Source organism: Diprion similis, chromosome 1 (assembly GCF_021155765.1).
Source record: "Diprion similis isolate iyDipSimi1 chromosome 1, iyDipSimi1.1, whole genome shotgun sequence".
In the NCBI taxonomy this organism is placed as follows: Eukaryota; Metazoa; Arthropoda; class Insecta; order Hymenoptera; family Diprionidae; genus Diprion; species Diprion similis.
In genome coordinates this window covers 15,276,350-15,302,958 of record NC_060105.1, presented here as the reverse complement: position 1 = coordinate 15,302,958, position 26,609 = coordinate 15,276,350, and the positions used below count along the sequence as shown (strand labels likewise).

At 36.3% G+C, this 26,609-nt stretch overlaps 2 protein-coding genes across 4 annotated transcripts; one reads left to right on the top strand and one right to left on the bottom strand.

Annotated features, from left to right (window-relative positions):
* Window positions 1-1,594: 1,594 nt before the first annotated feature.
* Window positions 1,595-10,460, bottom strand: LOC124405989 (general transcription factor IIF subunit 1). 2 transcript variants are annotated; one of them, XM_046881279.1, is made up of 7 exons: window positions 10,348-10,460; window positions 9,730-9,776; window positions 9,081-9,452; window positions 8,254-8,582; window positions 7,483-7,775; window positions 4,675-5,018; window positions 1,595-1,865 (listed from the first exon to the last, which is right to left on the bottom strand). In XM_046881279.1, exons 1-7 carry the CDS (start codon window positions 10,369-10,371, stop codon window positions 1,652-1,654), a joined length of 1,623 nt encoding a protein of 540 aa, XP_046737235.1. In that variant the 5' UTR covers window positions 10,372-10,460; the 3' UTR covers window positions 1,595-1,651. The 2 variants fall into 2 exon arrangements, with proteins under 2 accessions (XP_046737235.1, XP_046737243.1); XM_046881287.1 differs by lacking the exon at window positions 10,348-10,460 and adding an exon at window positions 10,067-10,163.
* A 4,382-nt stretch (window positions 10,461-14,842) lies between these two features.
* LOC124405968 (protein suppressor of sable) lies at window positions 14,843-25,714 on the top strand. Of its 2 annotated transcripts, none has more exons than XM_046881253.1 (8): window positions 14,843-15,852; window positions 19,003-19,390; window positions 19,751-19,970; window positions 20,126-20,478; window positions 21,156-21,378; window positions 21,973-22,301; window positions 22,391-22,620; window positions 23,094-25,714. In XM_046881253.1, the coding sequence occupies exons 1-8, from the start codon at window positions 15,809-15,811 to the stop codon at window positions 25,132-25,134; spliced, it is 3,828 nt and encodes a 1,275-aa protein (XP_046737209.1). In that variant the 5' UTR covers window positions 14,843-15,808; the 3' UTR covers window positions 25,135-25,714. The 2 variants fall into 2 exon arrangements, with proteins under 2 accessions (XP_046737209.1, XP_046737201.1); XM_046881245.1 differs by having other exon boundaries at window positions 22,391-22,625; window positions 23,096-25,714.
* The last annotated feature ends 895 nt before the right edge of the window (window positions 25,715-26,609 follow it).

Here is a 26,609-nt window from a genome sequence, read left to right as displayed (position 1 = left end):
GCATATTGTAGATGTTCATGGTCCGCCCTTGAAGTAAAAGTATTCAAGAGCGTTTAGAAATGTTATCAGATTTTTTCATTGCAAATCACGTGTTCTAACACGCCTCGGGTCTTCAGTGACCTACGATTCCCTGAACAGGGACCGAAAAAAGTCGTACCCTGACCCGGTTAATGGGTGCCAAAGTACTTTTTACCGAATGCCTCACCCCGTAGAATTTCATCACACTCAATGATACATTTTCCGACCCTTTTTGAACGTACGATTGCACGATTCAAAGCATGTAAGCTCTTTGATGTTGATAAAAACTTGTTTATAACTATTTACAATCGCCTGCTATATAGTGTATAATCTGTGAAAAATGCTCGATACCAAGGTTGTCGGATTTTCCACTAGCAATCCAATCGTAACTGTAAAGATCATCTCAATGTCGAACAATCGGTTTAGACCAAAGACACGAATATCCTTGAAAGCGCTATAGTGGCCAGCGAAAGCAGACACCAAAGCAAAGGCCAGGAACTTGTATGGGAATGAAACGGATAGCAGCTACCCCTTTACAAGGTACTGTACAATACACCTAGTTGCCATGGTCACCAACATTTGACTGGAAAACAGAAAAGAAAAGGTGATTGTAGACTGGGCCGACTTTCCTTATGGTAGGGGGCCGTTCATTAATTACGTAAGGACGATTATGGCCATTCCTGAACATTCTGGAATATGGCCACTCTTAGGTGAATGCGATGCTAATGCTCACCACACTGTGTGGTATTTCTCGATCACAACAATAATCTTTCTGGAAAAAGGAAACAAACATACCTTCCATTCTGTATTAGATGTAACACTGTGCAGCCAGAGTTTAAAAGGATCCATCAGTAGGTGGCGTCTCATGAGTAGCCTCACTCTCGAATCATGCAAAAATACAATTTCAGTTAATGGAAATGGTGCAGTAATGGAAGGGTGACCAGAGTAGTTCTGGTGTTTCCGTTTGAGATTTTCAAGATAATCTTGAAATGACCTTGACTTTCGACTTTGTGTTCAAGGTGTCACCTTCACTGCTGAATGATTAATGCTAACCTTTACAACTTTTGTAAGTAACATTGTACTCTGGCAGGCCCATTTTGGAAATTTCACATCCTTAGTATAAGCCTAATGTTCGACGTTAAGAGGTAAAAATTTACAGTACCCAATGTCATATCTAATCGTAGAAGTTTGCGATCTTTTGATGTCCAGAATCAAAAATAGGGGTCGCATTTGAGAGAACCGGCTCAACCTTGGAGGTCATTGTTAAGGTCAAATCAAAGGTGTAGAATCGATACCCAGGGAAAAAGCCTACAACCTTCGTAACTAACATTTTCTTTTCCAACTGGAAGTTTTAAAGTTATTTAACCCTCCCGGAACTTTTGACACCCTGTATATACACCTATATGCACAATTTCGATGTACAAGCTGGGAATAATCATATCTTTTCCTATTCCAAGATCATCACTTCATTATAATGATAATTGCAAATGTTTGACTAATTTTATCTCATAAAAATACAATGGCAAATTTGTGGTACGTATTATTAGCATGTACAACAATGTGTTTAAACCAATAAAAGGTGACATGGCAATTTATTCAAATACAGTAGCTAACTAGATGTTCCATTTGCACATCAATTATGTTGTGCCTTGATTGATAGATACATTTTATTTTTAATAGTTTGCTTAACAGGATTTATTTTCTTCAATATCTGCGTCATGACATTAACCAATTGCTCTGAGGTCAGCCCAGTTTTCTTGGACTTGAATTTCTGTAGAAGTTCAGTTGTTGTCATTGGTTTGCGCATCAGATAACGTCTGACAGCATCCTCCGTTATACCAGACTCACTGTAAGTAATCATGAATTACACGCATATGTATCTTACATGTTTAAATTCATAAATTTGATCTGTTGTTTCTTAGAATTACCAGAGAAAATTGTTTAAATATTATTTATCGAAAATTGAACAGAGAATTCGAATTTCATTCTAGATGAGGAAAACTGTAATAATACAATTTTATCAACTTTTGGTTCTTTTGTGATATCTATTCAAAGGCCGTAGCCGGGTAAGAAGGGAGGAGCGGCCCCCCCGCAATCGATCTGAAATTTTGGCAAAAAGTTACTTCTGACGTGTAACAAATTCAGCTCAAATTTTGACCTTGTAGCTACACTGAAATAGAAAATAGAACTACAAGTAACCTTTTTGGATGATCCAGCTTTTCTCCGGATATAATGGGCCAATTTTCCTGAAAAAATATGTGTCGGAGATGTACCTAAGACAACCCATAGAAAAAATCGAGAACCCTATTCGGCCAACGGAACCACGTGAAAAATATTATTTTATTTTTCATGAATTTTTTTCAGTTACTTTTACACGAGATACAATTACCATGTGTTTAGCATAACGCAATTCAACATCCTTTTACAACTCCTATTTTTTTCAATTCAATCGAAGAAATCTTATTTGTCTTCACATTTTATTCAAATTTTAGTGGGTTTTCCTAAAAATATCATCATGTCTCCGATTAATTTCCACTACTACATCATGTGCATCGTTGACTTATGGATATTTTCCCTGCCTTACTCAATCATCGTCACTATCGTCATTAATGATGGTAGCTATATTCTTTTTTCTGATCAATTCACTGAGAATCGCAGCTGGTTGTGGAATTTTGGAAGAATATCTCCCATGTGCTAGTTAATATGTGATTGCAGCTGATGATCCTTTTTCCATTAGCGCTTTCACAAAAGTGTCTTGTAACACCTTCTCTGCCTATGCCGTGAGGGGTGTATTCAACAAAGCAGTGATAAACCTTTCTAGATATGTGGCGAGACTGAACTAGCAACTTTAATATATTTGTTTTACCTTTAACAAATTGAATAATCACATTCCTAGCTTCATGAGTCATTTCTGCAAGATATGATATGGCTTTTAAAAACTGATAACACCGGGGGACAGAATTTTCAGTTCTTTCTCCGTCATTTCTGGAAAATCTAGGAAGTCTTCCAACGAAATATCTTGGAACGGCCTTTTCTTGTAGAGCGATCCTTTCGCTTCGACCTCAGTCATTAACGTGTTTTTGACATTTTTCTGCGTTTCCATTCCATCCAAGACTTCATCTGCAATTTATCCATTAGATGATGAATGCTTTCCAAACTTATTGTACAGTAATGATGCAGCTTTAAAATATGTCTCAACCTTTGGAAGCATTTTATTATCTAATTTTTCATCAAGAAGTTGATATTTCTGTTTGATAATACCATGAACGGATTCAACTTGTCAATGAATTTTCAGCACAGAGCGCAACTCTTGTTTCTTCAACAGGTAATTGAGAAAGCGTTTACAATTACGTGTTGAAGAAACGAATTAGTCAGGCTCTGTGACGAAAATTCGATGACAAGTTGAATCCGTTCATGGTATTATCAAATAGAAATATCAACTCCTTGATGAAAAATTAGATAATAAAATGCTAAAATGATTTACAATGAAGTCTTGGACTGAATGAAAACACAGTAAAATGTCGAAAACACGTTAACGACTGAGGTCGAAGAGAAAGCATGGCTCCGCAAGAAAAGGCTGTTCCAAGATATTTCGTTGGAAGACTTGCTAGATTTTTCAGAAATGACGGAGAAAGAACTAAAAATTCAGTTCGCCGGGTCTTCAGTTTTCACAAGCCATATCATATCTTGCGGAAATGACTCACGAAGCTGGGAACGTAAATATACAATTTGTTAAAGGTAAAACAAATATCTTAAAGCTCCTGGTTCAGTCTCGTCATATATCCAGAAAAGTTTATCGCTGCTTTGTTGAATACACCCCTCACGGCATAGGCAGAGAAGGTGTTACAAGACATTTTTGTGAATGCGCTAATGGAAAAAGGATCGTCAGCTGCCACTCTCATATAGCTGCAATCACATATAGCTGCAATCACATATCAACTAGCACACGGGAGATGTTTATCCAGAATTCCACAACCAGCTGCGAGTCTCAGTGAATTGTTCACAAAAAAGAATATAACTACCATCATTAATGACGATAACGACGATGATTGAGTAAAGCAGGGAAAGTGTCCATAAGTCAACGATGCCCATGATGCAGTAGTGAAAATTAATCAGAGATATGACGATATTTTTAAGAAACCCCACTAAAATTTAAATAAAATGTGAAGGCAAATAAGACTTTATTTTTTCTAACTATGCTCTACCTCTTCGATCGAGTTGAAAAATATAGGAGTTGTAGAAGGACGTTGACTTGCGTTATGCAAAAAATATGGTAATTATATCTCGTGTAAAAGTGAGAAAAAAATTCATGAAAAATAAAATAATTTTTTCACGTGATTCCCCGTTGGCTGATCAGGGTTCTTGATTTAATTCTATGGGTTGTCTTAAATATATCTCCGACATATATTTTATTCAGGAAAATAGGTCCATTATCTCCGGAGAAAATCTGTATTATCTAAAAAGGCTATAAGCATTTTTATTTTCCATTCCCGTGTAGCTAAAAGGTTAAAATTTGGGATGAATTCATTACACATCAGAAGTAACTTTTCGCCAAAATTTCAGTTCAACCTGCACAGGGGCTGTTCCTCCCTTCTTAGCTGGCTACGGCCTTTCATCTACTTTTTTTATTTTTCAGCATTAAATGAAACAACTCACCTGGCTCCTGGAATGTATGACGTCAATGGAGCAGAATTAAAATTATCTAATTTGATTTTTTTCGACTGTGACAGATCTGGTGAGCCTGATTGCTTTCGTTTAAAAGAATCAGTCGAGACTCCAGGAAGGACAGGAGTCACAGATCTCGAACTCTGTGCACTATTTGGTTTTTTACTGTCTTTTTCTCTAGGTATGTCGGAGTCGGATCCAGAGTCACTTGAGAAATCACTCGATGAATCTTTTCCATTTCCAGATTTTTTCACATCTTTTTTTTTTGATTGCTTCCTTTTTTTCTTCTTATCTTTCTTCTTATCAGACTCCTTATTGAGTTTATTGTCTTTTTCCTGATAAAAAAAAAAAAACCATATATTTTTCTCTGCGTATAAAAGCATATGTAATTTTTTTTTATCGCCAACTTTTCTCACACATCAAATTACTCAAAGACTTTTGTACACAGAAATATACAGGGTGATTTGTTTCAATTGCCCCAGACCGATACTTCAGAAGCAAGACAAAATATGAAAAAACATTGAATACAATATCCTTAGGGTTTGAAGGAGCAAAGAATTTGTCTGTATCTCATTTGTTGCGAGTGGAGCCACTTACGACAGGTGGGATTCACCTTGTTTGTTCTTTTTTTTTTCTTTCTTTCTTGCTTTAAATAAAATGGTGTACTTTTTATACCAAAAAATCTGATATTACAACAGACTTTACTTCGAGAAGTGTTGGCTTACATACAGCCCAAACTTGATGGGTAATGAGACATGAGTCAAACAAAATAATATAGAGAGAACCTCTTCAAGGACGCAGTAACTCAACAATACCACAGGAAAACTCGTGTTCCCAAGTATCAAGGGGGGGTCCATCGACTAAAGTAGCTACCTAGCTAGCTATAGATCGCATATGGCTGTCAGTTTTTTCCTGAATGCTGTTTTGTGTTCCAAAAAACATGCCTAAGGCTCACGGTGAGAAAAAAATTATCCGACCCTGGCTGATTTTGTATACACGACCCGAAACAAGATATTGAAAATCTGAAACGACCGATTATTCGGAACAGTAAACAATGTCTGCACACCAAATTTCAGCCAAAAATGTTGAAAATCGTAGAAGGAGATACACTTAAAAAAATCCAGTTTTTCGATTTTTAAAGATTTTTCAATGCCACTATTTCTTTTCGTAAAGTATAGCTAATTTTGTGTAAAAAAGGTCTTATACTGTTTATCGCTATCATGGATAATTTAGGCGGTATGAATTTTCAAAAATAATTTCTAGTAATGGCAATTGTAAGCCTCTTTCCAATTGTGACCGGGTTCTTCGTTGTGCTGTTATGGGTATTCGTATTATACGATATGTCGAACAAAGAAACTCAAAATGTCAGTGAGCGCACCACCTCATAAAATTGGCAATATCAAGGTGTGAGCAGAATTTACGCAATCAATTGGGACCTACCTATGGCGCGGGGCAATTAAAAAAATTCTATGTATTATGGAATGATTTTTCTCTGTTCAATAAATATACATCCTTAAAACTTTTCAGGTGATAAAAATTTAACTTTGAAAATTCATGTCTCCTAAACTATTCGTGATAGCTATAAGCAATATGGGCTCTTTTTTACATAAAATTAGCTATATTTTACAAAAAAAAATACTGGAATTGAAAAATCTTTCAAAATCGAAACTTTGGATTTTTCAAAGTGTATCTCCTCCTCCAACTTTCAATATTTTTGGTTGAAATTTGGTATGCAGACACTGTTTACTGTTCCGAAAAAATCAGTCGTTTTAGATTTTTGATATCTTGTTTCGGGTCATATATACAAAATCAGCCAGGGTTAAATAATTTTTTTCTCGGCGCAAGCTTTAGGTATGTTTTTTCGTACACAAAACCGCATTCAGAAAAAAAAACTGACAGCCATCTGCGATCTATAGTTCTGGTAGCTACTTTAGTCGATGGACCCCCCTTTTAATGCCAAAAAAGGTTAGATTATCCATGACATCGTTTTTCCATGAAATTGCAACGATTTGATGAAAACAACTCTGCCCTCTTCATTGAGATAATGACAGAGTTTTGCGCGAGTTGGGGGGGAAGGGTAGATGGACGAAGTGTATAAAGATACGATTTCGAAATAAACAACAATGAATTGAACGAAAAAGTATCATAGTGCATTAGTTGACCCAATATAAAACTATGTAGAAGTTTATTCCACAATCCAACATAAAATTTGTTGCTATTGAGAAGGTTTTGGAAATTAATTTTTCGCTTCTTTTCAATCAATAGATCCAAATCGCGTAATGCATTCTGCGGAAAAAGTTATGCTGTTATAATGAAAAATGGAATCAACAAAGAAAGAAAATGGTTTCTTCTCATTCTAATCACTGCGACTTTACGTAAAATAAAAATTTGACCACTTTTGATACTTCAATTCTTGGGTACTCAAGTTTTTCTGTGGTACCCATGAGTTACTGGTACTTTCTAGGAGCTCCCAGTAGATGGTGCCCGATTCATATCTTATAACTCATCGAGTCTGAGCTATATGTCATTTGGCTCGTTTTCATGCAGAATTCGACACACTTCAAGATTCAGGAAGAATAAATATACCATTCCATTAAAAAAATAACTAAGTTGAGTCTTACCTCTCTGTTCATGGCTTCATTTACAATGAATGTGATACTGACACATTCTGTTCCCTTTCGAACCATAAAGACTTTGTACCTACCATTTCTTCATATCTCTATTTGCTTCTGAGATATTGACCTGGGATGATTAAAATAAAATCCCCCTGCATGATTATTTCTTTTTAAATTATTTTACCTTCTCATCTTTGTCTTTGTTATCTTCATGATCATCTTTGTCATCTTCTCCATCCTTCTTTTCCTCCTCATTCTCCTCCCCTTGACTATCCTCATCTGAAGCAAGAAGCTTTCGCAGAGCATCTTCTTCAGCCACAGATTTTATTTCCTTTTGTTGTTCCAATTCTGATTCGGAATCTGAAGAGTCAGATATATAATCACACTCTCTCCCCTCCTCATCTCCATCGTCACTTTCTTCAAATGCTTCGTCATCAGACCCCTTCTTCTTCTTTTTCTTCTTTTTTTGTGCTTCTTCTATAACAAAAAGTATGCTTAACTCAAAGTTCAATTTATCATGCCCACATTATCTGTAATCCTGTTCAAGACACTAAAAGAATTTTGCTGAAAAATTGATGATGGTAGAGCGTGGTAATTGAAACTCGAAGTCTACTTCTTGAACGAAGTGCATAAAGTAATCTATTAGCACGATTGTGTAATGAGTTATTGCATCTCACCTATACGAGTAGTTGTCTGAAGAAAAAGAAAGTCTCTTATGCGACCTGTGTTTCAAGAATGTTGGCAGGCGAAGTTGAAGTACATGAGGAATATTGCAATATTCTGCTATTTGAAACTGAATTTACATAATCATCTTATTTAATAAGTTGTAGAATTACTTTCACGCCTGCCTGCTCAAGCCCAAAACTTATCCCCCGGATCATTCCAAAATTATCAGTCTTCTGTATATCTTCAGTTAATGTATCAATGAAGAACTATCAAATGTAAGTAAACTGACCCTTAGCTTTTTTTTTCTTCTTTTTATCATCCTCTTCTTCTTCAGAATTCTTTTTTTCCTTGTCTTCATCAGAACTGGAATCATCATCGTCACTGTCCATCCATTCATCCATTTCCGATATTTTCAACTCCTTGTCTTTTTTACCAAGTTTTTTTCCTTTGCCACCCTCAGATAGTTCTGGGTCATCTTCAGCACCTTCATCGTCGTTTCGCATTCTCTTTCGCATCATTAATGAGAAGTAATTCATGACTCTATTCCGCCTACTAAACTCTTGCTCAGCTTCTTCAGCGCTCAAAGCTTTATATCTTTGTATTGGCTGGAAATTATACCTATAATTTAATAGAACTAATTTTTCTTACGGAATGGAACAAAAATTAAGGCACGTAACAGTAAAATTTTTCACACCCAGTTTAGCCCTCCTGCAAATAATACCATATCCATAATTCCCACTTTTGTAACATGCATCATGGTAAACCTGACAATTATAGTCGAAAATATCTGTTCACTAATAACATATGGTAATGTCAATACTGAAATAATGTTGATGGCATCAGAGTCAGCAAATGGATGATAATTACTGTCGTTAACAACCAATATTAATTTCCTTACGACGATCGTCACAAGAGGAAAAAACTTTTTGGATTAATAATTTTATTGGTACACTCTCTTATAACAATATTACTAAGCACTAGCCACTAGCTTGCGTAAAAATGCTTATATTTACTCCCCAAGGTATACATTTTTTTATACAATACGTGAAAAATTTTAGTGGAAAACGAAGGATAAGCTATCAATTTTTTACGAATTTATGTACGTTGAGAACTTACCATTCATGCAAAGGAAATGCTTCAATTGCACCGTCAGGTGCGTGAGTGAAGACATAGTATGCTGCATTCTCACTGACTCCACCTTCTCGAATTCCTTTGAACTTCTTTCCTGTTTTACCTCCTGATTTAAGAATCCAAGGTTGATCTTCTGGTTTGTATTTTCTGCTTGTTATTCCAAATTTTTTTCGCCTAGCTTCTTCTCTTGCGTCTCGACCAAACTCTGATCCTGCTCCAAATTTTGGCATCTCTTCATCCATTCCTTTGTACTCTTTCATGTTATTTTCACGCTCCATCTTGACTTGCGACCATTTTGAAAAGTCAACATTGAGCGTTGCATTAAATCGCATGACATTGTGCTTTTTTTTACTGTTTCTGTGGCAGAAAGGAACGAGATACTGATCAATACTGATAAATACAAATCTGTGACAGGATCTTTCATCTTGGAAGGGGGAAGGTGGTGGTGGTACATACTTTCTAAGGCAGTTAAATCTCAAGTACAAAATTGTGTGACACAAGTTTCACAATATTGGAAAATTGATTAATCGTTTATTTAAATTTGATAACCTAAAATCAGTCACAAATGAAAATTGGGAGTCGAGTATAATTATTGTTACTCAGGCAAACTTTGTGGAGAAAACAATAAACTTACTTTGGAACTCTGATGCTGTATTCTTGTACCGAGGGTACTGCGCCTGGCTGGACATGAAGGATTAAATAGTGTCAGTAAAATTATTATGTACTGCACATAACTTGAGATTAAAATTCATAAATCTAACATTTTTAAAATTTATCGCGTATGTACAGACCCTTGGATTGATTCCAACACATTCAAGGCCGGCCAGGGTAGTCTGCTAATACTGGTTTGACATGCAAAACAAAAGCGAACGGTGGACTGAAATGTTGCAGAATCAATCTAAGTAAAGTATGTATTTGATAATCAGTACAAAACCAAACATATCGAGTACATGATTACCATGACTACAAACCTACAATTATGATTCTGGAGTAACTTACGAAATTCCAAATATTATTATACAATTACTAAATTTTATTGTCAGATTACCTTTAGCGCGACCAATCTTCCATTAGAATTACATTTTAGTATAACTGTATCGAATAATGCTGTATTGCATGCGGTAATGCATACCGTATATTATCTCAGAATATTAGTACATAGGGTACTGGTATCTAGACGATAGTAATTCTAAGATAAAATTATTGTGATCTTAAATTATTGTTACGTAAAGATTCTAATGATAATGAATACCTTCGACACAGCTGTTGAGCTCATTTTTTATTAGTAGGATTGTGAAATAAGTGATTACCAGGCCTCACAGGACGTGCATCCCAGTAATCCACTGGATACTATCATGCTACAGTTACCACAGAGCATAGACAACTTATAGGCCACAGAATACGACAGAGTAGTATAAATGGGGCGGCCAGCTTCCCGCGATCGCCTGTCACTTCACGCTCCAGTCATAGACTTATAGAGATAGACTGCGCGCTCCGTGCACCGAGTTGAAGCCTAACGTAGAAAGAGAAGGCACCAGCGGGAGTCCGACCTCTCTCTTGCACGGACGAAAGAGTGGGGAGCAGCCGGAGCAGCGCCGCGAGCAATAAGGCAAGCGGGGAGGTAGTTATCAAGATAGGACTAGAGACACGCTGTTTCCCCCCACCAAGTCGTCGATTAAAGTGAGAGGTCGGACTCCCGCTGTTGCCCTCTCTTTCTACGTTGGGCTTCAACTCGGTGCACGGAGCGCGCAGTCTATCTCTATAAGTCTATGACTCCAATTCGCGAGCAGTGAAATAGTTCCGCTCGCCGCCACTTGGATGCAGTACTAGCGGTATGACTGTGGAATTCACTCTGCCTTATACCGCATCCACATGACGTTCAACCTCATGCTATATCCACATGACGCGCACAACAGATTCCCCTAGACGGATCGCAACAAGACCAGCATAGCTCACCACGCCTTCACTTGTTTTCTAATTATTCAATTATTATTCTCTTTAATGACGTTTGTTAGTCTTCTTCTTTTTCGCAATACTTTTGAATAAAAGATATATTTGGTTTTTATTAATTAGAAGTCTTGACCGTCTCGTTCATTTGAATTGCTACATGACCTTATAGCTTAGAGCATGTAGAGGGAGCCTTCTGGCCATAAAGCTAAGCCATAAAGTGAGAGGACAGAGAGAGAAAGAGTAACATGAAGTGAATAACTCTCTCTTTCTAAGCCAGGGGCATAGCGTGGTGACTTTAGTGTCCGCGTCAATGATACGCACCTAATTTAAATTTTGTAGAACATTTTGAAGAGCGTATGTTGCCTTCATTATAGTATATATTATGTACGGCAATGACGTATATAACTATTATTGTATATCATATACAATATGTTATGTATATTTCAATATAATATATAATAACATATTATATTATATTTACACTCAAGAATTCATGACAATTGTAACAAAAAAGGGTAAATTTTCTTCAAAAGAAAACTTGCTTTACTTGTTTGTTACTTGGATCGAATTTTTGGAATTTTGGGTTTGAAGAAATCATTGATATGCAAATGCATTAATTGTGACATAAAAAATGATAGTTTTATTCATACAATGGGACTTTGACCGTAGTTTATTATGCAGCACACTTAACTTAGTACGTTACTTTACTTATCTTGACACTAACTAAGCCCTTAGAATAATTATATTGTCAGTACTTATGTTTAAACAAAACTTAATATTAACTATAATTAGGAATAGTATATCGCTGCAGGTAATCTGTGTAATATCAAATATATGTGGGAACCTGATTCCAAAGGGAATGTAAACGCAGTAACCTAACCCATACAATTCCTAATATCACCTCTACATACTCTAAGATTATAAATCATACTTTATTCCTAAGGTTGTATGGTGCAATAAAGGCTGCGTTCCGAAACTAGCTGGCAGGCTAAAACGCCCTAGGATAGAGGCAGAGTTAGTAACGAACTAGGCTGTGCAAGAAGGATAAAAAATTACCGACAGTATTGACGCTCATTTCGGAACGTAGCCATAGAATGCATAATATAGCGTGTTTTTTCGTGACTGGTAAACGCACGATCTAGCGGAATTGCGTTCAGCCATTGCTCATGATAGCTTTATTCTGTTCGAACTCGAGAATGACGCGCGTAGAATTTGAATTGAGGAATAGCTCGCATTGAATTTGAAGCCTGAAAATATTTTGTTGAACGGAAAGAAAAGTACAATGAATTAGTTAGCTCATGTACAGAATTTATTTTGTGAAATTTATGGAAAACTAATCAATTTAATTTTGGGATCAGCTGTTCCAAGATGCTTTTGATGTACTGACAATCGGCCAAAGCTTTTATTTGAATACTAACAATTCTTTGCACAATCAACGTCAATTTGAGATAAATATTTAATGAAATTCAGGTGCGATAGGCGTTTCGACTACTATTTGGATATGATAATGTTCAAGAAAAGAACTATAAGAAACGTGCTTTGGTAAATTGTAAGAAAAAAAAGCATGAGGAGATTGTTTGAAACAAACGTTTATCATTTTTACATACACTATGCAGCTACATAAACAAGGCTGGAATTAGGTGCAAGATGAGAGAAGTTGTTGGTTAATTAGCTGAAATCGAAATTAAAGAAGCCGCGAATCATCTTTGTGAATCGGAGGATAGTCGCAGATTTTCGGATACGATTTTACTCAGTATACCTATCAGAGGACAATATTATCCGTATATCCCCATGATAATAATGCGTGAATCGAAGAGTCGTTCTGGGTTCTTTATATTAAAAAATAATTCGTCATTTGTTCAAAAATTATATGCTTTGGTATGATTTTAATCAGGCTGCCATGTGTTTTGCAGTGAAATTCAAAATAAAAATCTCTCGAGGAACCATTGGCATAGCGTTAGGGTGGACCCGAAGGGCTGTTGTGGTTACGTGAACGTATTTGAGTAAGGAAATTTTCCGTGTTTTCATACAATTTCTTCTTATAAAACGGCTTAAGAAATAATTGCATACCAATTGCGTATGCCCAACTACTGTTTACATTGCAAAATTTTCTTACAATTATGGAACAACTTTCCGTAATTTTAAGCAGCATGCCATTTTATTTTCATACAGCTTATGGTAACGCATGATGAAAATGAAATTGGCACATCGTTTGAAAGGCTAAAAACTACAGGCATACGCGAAAAACGCTTCAAATTCAGGATTGCATTTTTTACATTGGAGAATCGTATAAAAAATTGTGGAGCGAATCAAAAACGGTCAGCGAAAATCATTGATCGATTTGACGTGGAAAGCCCCATATATGTGATTATTAACTAAATATATCGTTTAATTAGAGCAATCAAAATGTACTGACTGTCTCATTTATTTTCTACACCCATAATGATTTTTGTTAAATCAAATTCACTGTTGCAGAATCGTCCTGCATGATTTTCAAATGTCAAGAAATTAATTTATTCATATTTTTTGTTTAGCAAGGAATTATAATTTGAATATCTTGCGTCCATTGGTATTCATTACTTTGAAACATGTAAAGACACCTAGAGCTGCGACATACATACCTACTAACTTTGAAAAAATTTAAATGGTTCTTTTATCAATTTTTTCTGCTTTGTTTTGATTTTTCTGATTCTTTATTGTTTTTATTCTGAAGCAAAATAGAAATAAGAAAAAATAAAAAGTTGAAAATTTAGATTTTTTACATTGGCATACTATTGAAAACTTTTTTAAATCTTTTCGTTTGGTTTCGTTTCATGTGGTCAATTTCAAGGCCTATCAATTTCTAGCACATCTAGAGTGGTGCAAAATTCGTAAAAGCTCAAAAAAGCTCAAGTTTCGGTCAATATACCTGAAACTCGTGTAATCCTATGTATTTCGTAAGATTTAGAGACAATCTTACCTTATCTTGGTAACAACTGATATGCAATAGGACTGAACTGAGTTCTAGACAGAGTATTTTTCATATTCTAATCCAGGTTTTACCTTTTGAGGCATGCGAGGAAGGTAATAGTATGTATACATGCCGTACGTACAATTAAGCCCTACACAAATTTTATGTGTGCTGAACCACATACGTGCCATTGACAACATGTGCAAAAATGTCAATATATAAAATCTGAGTGTAAATGCGTATGAAGGTTAAATCCAGCAAAAGTCTAGATTCGTAATATTACTATGAAAAGAGAGAGAAGACAGCAAGAATGAAATATTGGGGACAAGCAACTCTCTCCTCCCTTTCAATTGCTGGTCAAATATTCTTGGCCGGATGAACGGAATGTATTATTTGTAAGTAGATATGTTTTCGTATAGTATATAGCTTATCCACGAGAAATATCTGTGATTTGGTGGACGATGTTTTTAGATTGGTTGCTACATATACAGGGAATCTTTGCGGAAGGATAGATTCCGAGCCACGCGAAAACCGCCAGCACCACACATGCGCAAGCTTTCGTTTCAGCATTTGTCCGCTGACTTGACTCACGTAAAAATTGTGCGTGTGTGGCGGTGGCAGTGACGCTAGCGGTGTACGCATGGCTCGGAGGCTGCCCTTTTGGCAGAGTTTCTCGGTATATTTGACGGCGATTTCCGTTCAAGGTGCAGATACGGAATTCTCCCCGCCGAAGGCGGGGCCGCGCACCACGTGATGCCTGTGTCACGTCACCATGCGCCGTGATTGGCTGGTTGAGATCGATCGGCTCGACTTTCGCCTTCCCGGCCGCTCTACACGGGACGTCCGTTCAGAATAGTTCCAGATGTGGCCATGTTTAGTTAATCTTTGAAGTTTCGCTTATCAATTGATATTTACACAATATTTATAACATCTTCTATATCCTGACAAATTGAACATTTTTCGCTATTTGCAAAAAATAATTCACTATAATTGACTGCAGCAAAAAGACACGAAAACAAATAATAAACGTACACAGGGACTCTGAAAAAATTAACGAGAACAGCAAAAATACTTCAGAAATACACACGTACGCGAGCTCAAGCCACGCTAAGCCAAGCCAAGCCCCGAGAATACGATCCGCTACGCACTATCTCTTCGCCATGTTTTCTTAAATTTATTAACCACGAGAATTGCGATACTTGTATCGGTCGAACAAAAATAAGGAGAACACAACATATACCTACAAATAAATCTGACCGCGGCAGCTCTGACAGGTTTCACTAAAAATGTTCAGTAGAAAACTCGGTACACGGTCACGTATATGATTATATCTGAGCTTTTCACTGGGAGCCTTTTTATCGCGTTTCTGTACTTGGCCTGGTTCGTACATCGTATTCGCATTTGCCACGGTGCCACGTCAGCTAGAATGACGCTGGCTGGCTTATTAGAGCTGCGAGACGCAATTTCTGAAAATACAGTGAACAATTTATTTCATCCAAAGTGAAAATACTTAAGATTTTGGACCATCATTGCCTCAAATATAATTCAAATATCAAAATTATCAATTGAGTTGGAAAAATCAAGGAAAATATTAATAATAAATCAAACGAACGCACAAACCATTAATTGCATTCGTTATTTTTGGCTATCGGGATATTTGATAACGAAACAGTCAAGGATATTGCAGCGAAAAAACAACACATTTGCCCCTAAATGGTAGAATTTAGGCGCGCAACGTACAAAAATCAATCACCGTTCATCGATTAGTGCAGTCAGTATATTGATTTCATCCAACAAAATCAATAAGCAAACAATGGCACTAGAGAGTGTTTCCGCGGCCGAGACCCAAATCGAAAGGTTTGCTCCATTTTATACCATAAAAATCACTACAAGAAACGACAGACAATTACAACAGAAGTAAAAAAAAAAAAAACAACGACATGCATCTAAAAACGTAAATTTTATACCTACATGCTACATTACAATACAATACAGTCGTACACACGTACACGGTTAAATTTAAAAAAAAAAGTCGCCTTTAATATTTCGTATAAAGTTACATCTTCATCGATTTTGACCCCACTGAGTTGAAAGTGACCTTGTTTTGTCGGTTTACTCATTCTTATTACTGTTATTCCTATCACTCCTGATATTGGCTTTTTCTATTGTTTCGTTTCACCATTCTAACATACGGGAAGGTCAAGCGATACTTCCTATTAATTTTCAACGTTAGTCCAAAGTCTTATAAAATACTTCAATGACGATATTTCGATATCCTTTGTACGTAATTATAACATAATTTACATTTTTAACTGGAACGTGGTGAAGCCTCTAATTTCATATCTATTATTTATTCTTTTCTTTCAGGAATTTCTCAATAGGTTCAAGGTTTCAACAATGCAATTTAATCTTATATAACACTTGTATCTCTCGATAGTAAAATCATTGCGTTACGTAATAATTTTACATTCTTGCCAAGCAACAGATAAAGCCAATACGATTCTAACATATGATACATGTTTCTGTATATTGTTTGTCACAAAAATTACACCCAGCAGCTGCAGGAGCAGTAGGGGAGTGGTTTGAAATGCCCAATACTTTACACATTCTTGTACGTGTATACGTATGTATTTCAGTACACTTTCACTCATAAGCTCACTTACTCGCCTCCGCGCGGTCACACCACACACGCGCACACACACACACACACACACGTGAACAAAACGAATTGATGGACAGGTGCTGATGACGTCATTCTTTCTTCACGACCAACAGTTTCAACGATGTTTATAAAATAATGCTGCAATGATGAGTATGCTGCAAATGTGGTATTATTGATGTATGCTAATGATTGATGATGACTCAATTGTGTGGTAAGGTAACTCCAACTCCAATCTATTGTTTTCTAGAAGTCAAAAAAAAATTAAATACTCGATCTCTTTGTGCGAGGATATCGTATACACAGTATACATAATATAGTGCTACAAAGTTTTATTATAAGTTGTTATCAGTTTACAACTTTTTCAGTTTTCATTTACCATTTATCAAAAAAAAATAGAGCATAGCATGCGAGCCTATTTCGAATATGTGACTTATGCCGAAACTGCAAACATTTGACATACACATTTCATTCCATTCGTATCTTAAATTCACAAATATTTCTTTTGTTCATCGAATTTGGCGAAAATTCGTTAAATGGTAAAAAGAATTAATGTGTCAATTAAATTGAATTCCCCAATGACTTCTGGTATAAGGCAATTATAAATATAGTAGTTTATTTTTTTCTCGAATTAGATATTCTGAATTTTGCGGTAAAATTGGAAGATTTCGTAAAACATCAAGTTTTTAATTTGTAACATAACATTATATCTATTCATTATGCTGTCAGGGGAAAAATACATCTGTTTCTTGTACGCGGTGTAGACGACGCGGGTTATTGTTAATTTCCTAATTTCGCCTAACTATTAATTTCAATGCATGCTGTACGGGTACTAACAAAGCAAGTGGGGGATAGTTTTCTGACTGACTAATGTTTTCTGCGTGGTTCATATCGCGGCTTCTATACGGTCGATCTTTCAGACTTCGAGGGCCGCTTCGGAAATACGGTAGCCGCATTACAGCCTGAAACATTAACTTTCCTGAATCGCCGATAGTTTAAGCTTTTCAGATTTTCTTAGTTTCTTTGATTTCTTATTCGAATCTGATATAATCGTACCCGTCTATTGGAACTTTGTCTTTTTTGGTTCAATCAAATTATGAGCTGGTACTTAGAGCCAAGTACGTTTTATCCTTGACATTACGGCATTTTTGGAATTTCAGCAGCAAATGTCTATGAGTAATAATTCCTCACCTTCTGAAACTGGAGGTTTCAGGTTCTCTCAATTCCTGATTGTAAATCTGCTACAAAGAAGACCAACTAATCTTCAAATAGTGTCAACTGCCAATTGCAACTGTCAATTGCAATTTCATGTAGTTCCACAGCCAAACATGACACCTCGATAATTTATACAAGTTATTTTAATGTATGCTCAAATCACTTGTAATCCAAGATCTAATGTGATTTTTATCATAAAAATTCCAACGATGAAAAATTCTTCAGTATGTTGCCGCGAATGAAGAATTTTAATGCCAGCTTCCTAGGAAGAATGCTTCTATTTTGAACGCTATCAACCCAACAATTTTCTCCCTTCTAGCAGATCTATTGCAATTAAAATGACCAAAGTATTAATTTACACCATTATTTTTACATAATTATACAAGAAGTCAAATCTGTTTGATAATGGGTTGGTGCTGGCTTGTCACAGTTAGTCTACCAAACTAAAACAGATTAAGTATTATGTTTTTTCACAAATACCTACTGAAGACAATTTAAAAAAATTCACATGTGTGAAAAATCAATTACTTTGGATTAATCTTCTGATCCAAGAATATCAGGGAATAAGATTTAATAAAACGTTCAATTTTAATTTAGTGGGCTAAAAATGAATTGGCAATCATGACATGCTTTTGTGCTGAAATTCATACAAATACATGAGAATATTTTTTTAGAAATAATATGCATAAAAATTACCGGCACGCAATGGTACATCTATGCTAATTTCATAAAGTACAGTAATGTGATTTCAATAATGACATACAAAGCCTGCACCAATAAGGTTGTGTGATTCCGAGTCAGGTTGTGTAAAAATTGGAGAGTCAGTAATCCTTGCTATCGACATCAATTCCTAAATGAGACAAGTACAGTAGGGCTACCTTACCAATATCTCTAAGCAGGTCTCAAACATTAGCAACATCACGTTATGATAAGTGGAGTACCTTTAACACGGCAATTGAGAATACATTTGTACACGTGACGTTTCAGCTTCATAATAGCAGCATTATTATACACATAATTACACATTAATACTCATGATAATCTGTTTCAAGCCGCTGTAAATATCAGCTGGTATTCTGAACTGAGGAAAAATAGGTCAAATGTTATAAGCATGATTATTTTTATTTATTTAGCAACAATGATGAAGATTTGGAAGACGGAGAGATTCCGTCTGATGAGGATGACGAGCCGATTCCACCTCCGGTTATACCTAAGCCTGGTATTGAACAACCTAAGCCTGTTGCAAAGCAGGAGCCTCCCAAGAATAAGATTTTTGATGCCAAGTTTAACAAAAACAAAAAGCCACTTGTGCAAGCAGGAAGTAAACTTGATAGATTCAATAAGTATAAAAATCCATCTGAGGATTGGGCAGGTGATGTTGAGAAAGCAATACGAGCTGCATTAGAAGAAGATAAAGCTAAGAGTCAAGATAATAAAAATAAAAATAAGAATAATCGTAATAAAGGCAGCAGGAAAAGGAGTCGTGAAGACAGGGAGGAAGACCGTAGTAAAGAACAAAAGGTAATACACCATGCCAAATTTCTGTAAGATACTTTAGAATATTATGATTCACGTAATCATTTGCGTATAAATGCCTGCCTAAATAGGTATTTTCTCCAGGGAGCAAACTGATTTTTTGGTGCACGTTCAAAGATGGAATATTATTGACTATGTGCTCTATGAAACTTCAGTCATGTAACTCTTTCAGAATTCACATAATTTCATTTTTTTCTGAATTTTACGAATTGTCACAAATAGATTATTTCGAAATGATAACGAAGAAATTACAGAAATATCGCAGATATCTCGACATTAAATTTTGTATCTAAAAGTTGTCACGATGTGTTTATAATTTTTGTTCATATAATTTTTTGTGATCAGAGGAGGAAACCAAGTGATGAAGAAGATGGTAATGAAGATGACGACGAGATGCTGTTTGTCAGAGGTGCTTCACCAATCAGAAAAGACTCCCGGGAACACAATTCTCCTGCAAGACGTCTAAACAATGACTATGAGAGTTACGAGAGTGGATCCGATTACGAAGAGCGTCCTGGATTCAATCGACATCGAGACAATGAAAATAAGCGTGGTGGGCGAGGAGGTTTGTACAAAAGATGATGGAAAAGTTTTTCATGAGTTCGTCTCTTAATTCTATTGAAATCGGAATGTATTAATTTGTACATTTTTGTTCACTAAATGTTATGCTTTTCAATGATCAAGCGCATCAATTTTGACATTGATTCATTTAATTTGCAGGTCGCAGGGGTGGGAAAAATGATAGAGGAGGTAAAAATAAAGGGCGAGGTCACATGCGGAATGATCGAAACAACCGTAGAAATCAGAACAACGATCATATCCAAGACCCGGACTCTGTTTGTGTCTACTTTATGCAAGGAAAATGTCATCGCGGAGATGACTGTCCATTTTCTCATAATGCTCTTCCTCCACGCAAAATGGAACTCTGTAAATTCTACCTTATGGATTGTTGTGCTAAGAGAGACAAATGCCTCTATATGCATCATGATTTTCCATGTAAATTTTTCCACACTGGATTAAAGTGCACAAATGGAGAAAATTGTAAATTTTCTCACAGTCCACTCAATGAACAGGTGAGGGTCGCAACATTTAAGTATATAAAATACATCGATTCATTAATTACGTTTACCGGTAAGCTTGATTTGTGGCAGAATCCTCGAATCTGATATTTCCATCTCTGATTTATCAAGTTCACTCTAATACAAACAGGTGGAATCATAAAATAGAATTCATGAAATGAATGACTCAATATTTCATCTTTGAACTTGACCGACTTGGTTTGTCGAGTTTTGTTTTTTATTACATTATTGTAATTTTGAGTGAATGTGTTACAGCAATTAATATTACTAACTGGTAGCGTAATAACTATATTGCAAAACCTTTTGTATAAATTTAAAAGCGTTGTTCAAACTGAAGAAGTCAGAAGCAAATTTTCTTAAATCACATGCGAAACACACACTTGTAAAATCAGTAGTCTGAAACTGTATTGCAGTATCCAGCTAACAGAATTTCAAGGTTTTAAGCAGTTAACTCTGGCGAAACCCTCTACTTTATGAAAAAGTAAATTTTATGCCCGATTTCAATAAATACTACCATAGTTAATATATGTCAACCTGACGAAGAACTCGACTTAGGACAGGAATAGTGATTTCCTCACCTAACATCGATTTTGATTTGAAACTTTAACTAAGAGGAAAATCTTGAGCAGTTCGTATTATCAGCATTATTGAATATCCTCTTATTTCCGCAGGTCAAAAATATTTTACTAAAGCACTTGGAAACAGCACCGAAGGAGATTTTGGGGGACTTTCCAAGGCTTACTAGGGAAGGAGCGTTGATGATGATCAATAATACTGCCAAGGCTCAAGGACAAGTGAATCAGAATCTTGCAAACCAGAAAATCCCCAGTCTCTTTGAACTGAATGTCCAAGTACCGAATAGCACTCACGGTGGAGAAAGAAAAGACGACGAAGGTGAGAAACAAAGATTTGTGTAATTGGATTTCGTGAAACACTTCAAATTGCGACATTGTTAATATAATTTGCACATTTTTATAATATCCATAAAAGTTTATCGAATATCTACATGACCATATATATTCATCGTCATCCGAGACGGTGCTTACACCCAAAAAGTGAAGATAATTGCCAGAACCTGAAAAGATCCTAGACCACTGAACTTTGATGGTACTTCAATTTCGATTTCCCCTTCTGGATAGCCTATAAGAGTGTATCAGTCTGGTATCCTTATAAGTGATCTAATTGCACAGCCACACCAGCTTCGTCGCTAACATTAAAACTAAAATTAAGCAGTTGATCGGAGTCACTTCGATGAGTGATCACAAAATCCAATTAATAAATTTTACCACACACCTACGTGACTTTTGTATGAACTATACTCTAAATTATCACACTGGTTAAAACAGATGTGACTTAAAGTACTATTTGTACAACTTCTAATGACGTTATTTTATTGTCAGGAAATTTGGCAAAGCTCGCATCATGTAATGACATTCATTTCCAGACATAAATTTAGCGTTTTTAATGATTTTTGATTCTTATTCATAGCTGAGAATACTGGTACCCAGCCAAAGAGTGGAGTAAAAGAAAGAAAATCACCAGGAAAGAAAACTAGATGGGGATCTGATGAGGATCGCGTGCCGTATGAACAAATTATGCTGCTTCAGTCAGCAAACCAACTTGGCCTCCAATTACCCAACGCTGCCCTGGGCTTGGCTGTTCAACAACAGCTCCAACATCAGCTATTATTGCAGCAGCGAATTGCCAGCATGGGATTTTACAATGAATCGACTGGCGATGACATTGAAAAAGAGCAGGATGCTAAAGAAAAAGAAGATTTTACGAAAGATGTTGAGGAGGATGAAATTGCTGCTCAGGTAAGCATGTCTATTATTATGAAAAGAAGCATTCTTTTCTCGCAGTCTCTTGCAATCTTCTGATATGCTGCGAATCTTCATTCGTCCAGGCAAAAAAAGTAGAACATGAGGCAAAGTTTGAAGCCCCAAAAGATGTGGACCTTAGGCAACTTTTATTGCCGCCTGCAAAGCTGTCTACTGTGAGCATAGCCGACGAAGCAGCGAACCTAACTACAAAAATTGATGAAGAAAGTGACAAGGATGAAGAAACTCAGCTGGTTATAGAAATTCCTGTCGAAGACGAAGAAAATAGAGATAGAAGTGGTGAAAAATTGAAACAAGAAGGTAAGCATATTGTTTATTCCTTCTTCTTGTTCAATTTTTTTTATACTATTGACGTGAAATTTGATGCATAACACACGTTCTTTTGTATTTGGATTTTAAAACTTTAATTACCATCGGAAAACACAAAATAAGTGAAAGGATCAGTGATTATTTCACACTTTGTTCACTTATTTTAGACGCAAACTTTTAGGTTGCCAAATTAAAATCACACTGACTTGATCGCTGTTGCATCAATTTTAATTCCGTATTGAAAAATTCATATGAAATTCCGCGTACAATTCTCTTCATTCATCAATTATCATTGGTGGGAAAAAAAAGTTGAATACTCAATGGATGGTTTCAGATATTTTTTCAGATGTCAGCCTACAAAAGTTAACACTAATCCGTCCAATTATTTAACGTACTAACGAATAAATGCAGTCTACCGGACGTTATAAATTGTTTTCATGATTATTATTTGCCCATTCCAGAGCAGCAAATGTCCGCCCAATCTTCAAGTTTATCTTTGGCATCAGGTGTGTCCAACGAGGATGGTGAAATTCCGTCACACTTACCAAAACGAGCGCAAGAACTATTTCTAAGAATTCAACAGCTGCAACGAGCTGCTCAAGATAGTTTCAAAAACATGGACGATGAATACATCAAAGATAATTTGGAGAATCAACAAGGTGATTGGTACTCTGATGATGAAGACGACGACGACGATGATGGAGGTAACTTGACAATCGTTCTGAAAGATACACAAAAAGATGACAACGAAGTTGACACTGATGGCAAGTCAAGTGGGCAAAAAGATACATCATCCTCCACCATAGTTGAAACTTCAACTGTACCTCAACCTGCGGCTATTGTAGATAAACTTGGAGACTTGAGCAAAATTGATATCAGTGCTGAAGTTTCAAAACTACTGTCAACCATCAAAGCTCACAGCTCAACGACGAATAGCAAAGATAAGAAGAGTCTATCAAAGACAGAACAGTCCATTGAAAATGTGACAAAATCTGATTTGGAGCTTGTTGACAGACCTATGGCACCGAAAAAAGTCAAGATTGAGTATCCTACCGAGTATAACCATCAGGGAAAAAGTAGAATCGACATGTACACTGGCGTTTCACCCACGTTCGACCAAGTTTCAGAAACGTCAAGCACGACTGTCCGTTCGAAAACGATAACAAAAGACGGAATTCCAAGCCCCAACTCGTCACCTAATATGACTGTGAATAATTCTTCCACTAGCATTTCCAGGGATCCAAGAATGTCTAGGGACCCACGCCAACGACGAGAAGATCACAAGCTACACAGTCCGCCGCCAACGGCGAGGTCAGACCTGAAAAAAGAATCAAAACCCTTGAGGATAGAGAATAGTATCTACAGTTCAGGGATAACAAGCATGGATACTCACTTGGATACAGATTTAAGAGCTAAAAGTGATCAGGATCACAGAAGGAAAGATATGGACTTGAGACAACGATACACTTCCGACTTTGGGGACACAGATTTGAGAATAGTAACAGCGACTTCAACAAGATCAGACATTGATCTGAGACAAATGCTCAGTCTCCCCTTTAAACCTGCACCATCACATGTTCCCTGTACAGAAATAGATGCAAGTATATCTTCGCATCCTCCCATGCCATTCAAAGTATACGTAGTAGATATACCAATACCTTACTATACAGGTCTGAAATTGACTCGAAACGATCCGCAAGTAAAAAATGACCCTAGACTGCGAAAAATATTCCGTATCACTGACGCAGACCTTGCAGATTCGCCGATGTCCCCGCCACCTGTTAAACCAGACACACCGAAGTCCCCGCCACAAATTCGGGCAGATCCACGTAGAAAAGCCTTAGAAAATGCAACTTTACCACCTTCTGGCAGTGCTATACCTTCCATGTCCGCAAATTCTCAGCAACCACCTATAGACAATGTGAAGGCGATTAATTCTCAAAGTATGCCCATCACCTTGGGCGGTAATGCACCTATGATGGGAAATATGGGACCAATGAATATGATTGGAAATATTGGAGCGAACGGACCAATGATGGGAAATATGCCAAACATGGGACAAATGCCGGCTATAACCAATGTACCGCCGATGGGAAACATGGGGCCAAATGGCTCACATATGGGGCCAAATGGCTCACATATGGGGCCTGCTAATCAGATGAATTTTGATCCCCGATTTAACCCACAGCGTAACAGCGGGGCTGGTTTATTGGGCCCTGCACCTACTATGGGGGGATTCGGACATGACGGGCCAAATTACGATGCGCCAAATTACGAGGGACAGAACTTTCCACCTAGTAATTTCAACACCTTCGGACCTAATGACAATATTATGGGCTTTGGTCCCAATGGACCTCCACCTCCAAACTTTGGGGGTAATGGAGGAGACTGGAATGCAGGCAATCAAAATCAGAATAATCGGCGAGGGTCGGGTCGGATTCGCAGACGAAATCGTAACAGAAGTAACAATAACAGTAGTAATAGAAGATCTCCGCCGTGAATTGTAGAATTTTATGCAACAGTGAGACTTGTAGCATCACATGTTAAAAGTGGTTAATAATAATGCCAACATGACAAGTAATAGATGAGGCAGGTAAAATGAGCATGATGTCACCCAATTGTGTAAATGGCTCTTGCTCATATAAGTTTGCAACGAGATACTTCATCACATTACATTTGATAGACGACCAAGTAATCATTGGGTACTGAGTATCCAGAAATCAATATTAAAGCTGGTACGGATCTTACAACATCAGTCAAAAGATTGCGTATCAAGTGTTAAAATAATTGATGAGATTGTGCATAATTTGTATTCCGTTTTAAAGTTGTGTACTTTAACTATATTTCATTTACCCAGAAGTTATTCGACATTATATTTATCGATTGCAATAACTGCATTAAAAATAACCAGTACAGAATTTTTCATTAGTGTTACTTCTTATTTTGTATTTGAAGATGTGTAACTCAACAAATTACTATAATTCATTATGGAGGAAAATTATTTTCAAGTGGCCCACTCAAGTCGACATATTGTTTTTCCGTAAAATGCAGATCTATTCAATACAATCCTAAAACACATACTTTTTCGTGTTACCCCTGCTATCGCCTCAAAAACTTCAATTGAATTCAATTCTCTTGTACTCCACAAGCTCTCTTTGTAACTTACTTTGAGTGTCCACTGTAAGAAATCTTCCACGATTTACTATCATGCACTATTATTTACACAAAGTGGAATATTTCGCTGTTATATATCAGTTTTTCTTAGTTTTACTTTTCTTAAATGTATCAACACTGCAGAGAACATTAATTAACATCAACATAACAATAGTAAAAATAGTTTTGGTAAAGTGATTTCAAACTAGTTACATGAAATGACTACTAATTTATACTATATATGAATGCGGTACATATTGAATCATGGAATTTGGTACGAAATTTGAAATACAGAAATAAATGTGTATTAATATGTTGAAAGTTTCAATTCCGATTATTAAGGTGGGTATAAGACAATATATCCCAACAATGTTCTGTATACCGGCACCTCAACCATACCAATGAAATGATGTAAATTGATTAATGATTTCAGTAATTACTGAGTCATCATGGATAACAAATTAGAGAGAAAGATGGTTGAAACTTGTACATAGTTTCTAGTATTGTCACGAGAAAAACTCTTAACTTGGGTGTATATAATCGTACCCCCAACTATGGATTCCTATTAGAAAAAAGTTGAGGGTACGAATTGACACCAAAGTTGAAGGTTTTTCCGTCGTTCGAATTAGTTAGATGGAGGTCAAAATACTAACGATGAAATTCATGACACAACTCCTCAATGGTTGAATTTAAATTACTTACTACATTTGTATTACTTATTGATACTTGATATTACGTATTCCAGTTTTATTTTTGTACGTCTTCCAACTGTACATACATACTTTACTAAGTTATCATCAGCTCCGACAGTATCATTGCATA

Coding starts and splice junctions, on each gene's coding strand:
- LOC124405968 (XM_046881245.1), top strand. CDS start 15,809: ATGGCACTAGAGAGTGTTTCCGCGGCCGAGACCCAAATCGAAAG. Junction 15,853..19,002: donor GCCGAGACCCAAATCGAAAG/GTTTGCTCCATT, acceptor TTATTTATTTAG/CAACAATGATGAAGATTTGG. Junction 22,626..23,095: donor TGAAAAATTGAAACAAGAAG/GTAAGCATATTG, acceptor TGCCCATTCCAG/AGCAGCAAATGTCCGCCCAA.
- LOC124405989 (XM_046881279.1), bottom strand. CDS start 10,371: ATGAGCTCAACAGCTGTGTCGAAG. Junction 9,453..9,729: donor TACAGCATCAGAGTTCCAAA/GTAAGTTTATTG, acceptor TTTCTGCCACAG/AAACAGTAAAAAAAAGCACA. Junction 7,776..8,253: donor GAAGAAAAAAAAAGCTAAGG/GTCAGTTTACTT, acceptor TTTTTGTTATAG/AAGAAGCACAAAAAAAGAAG.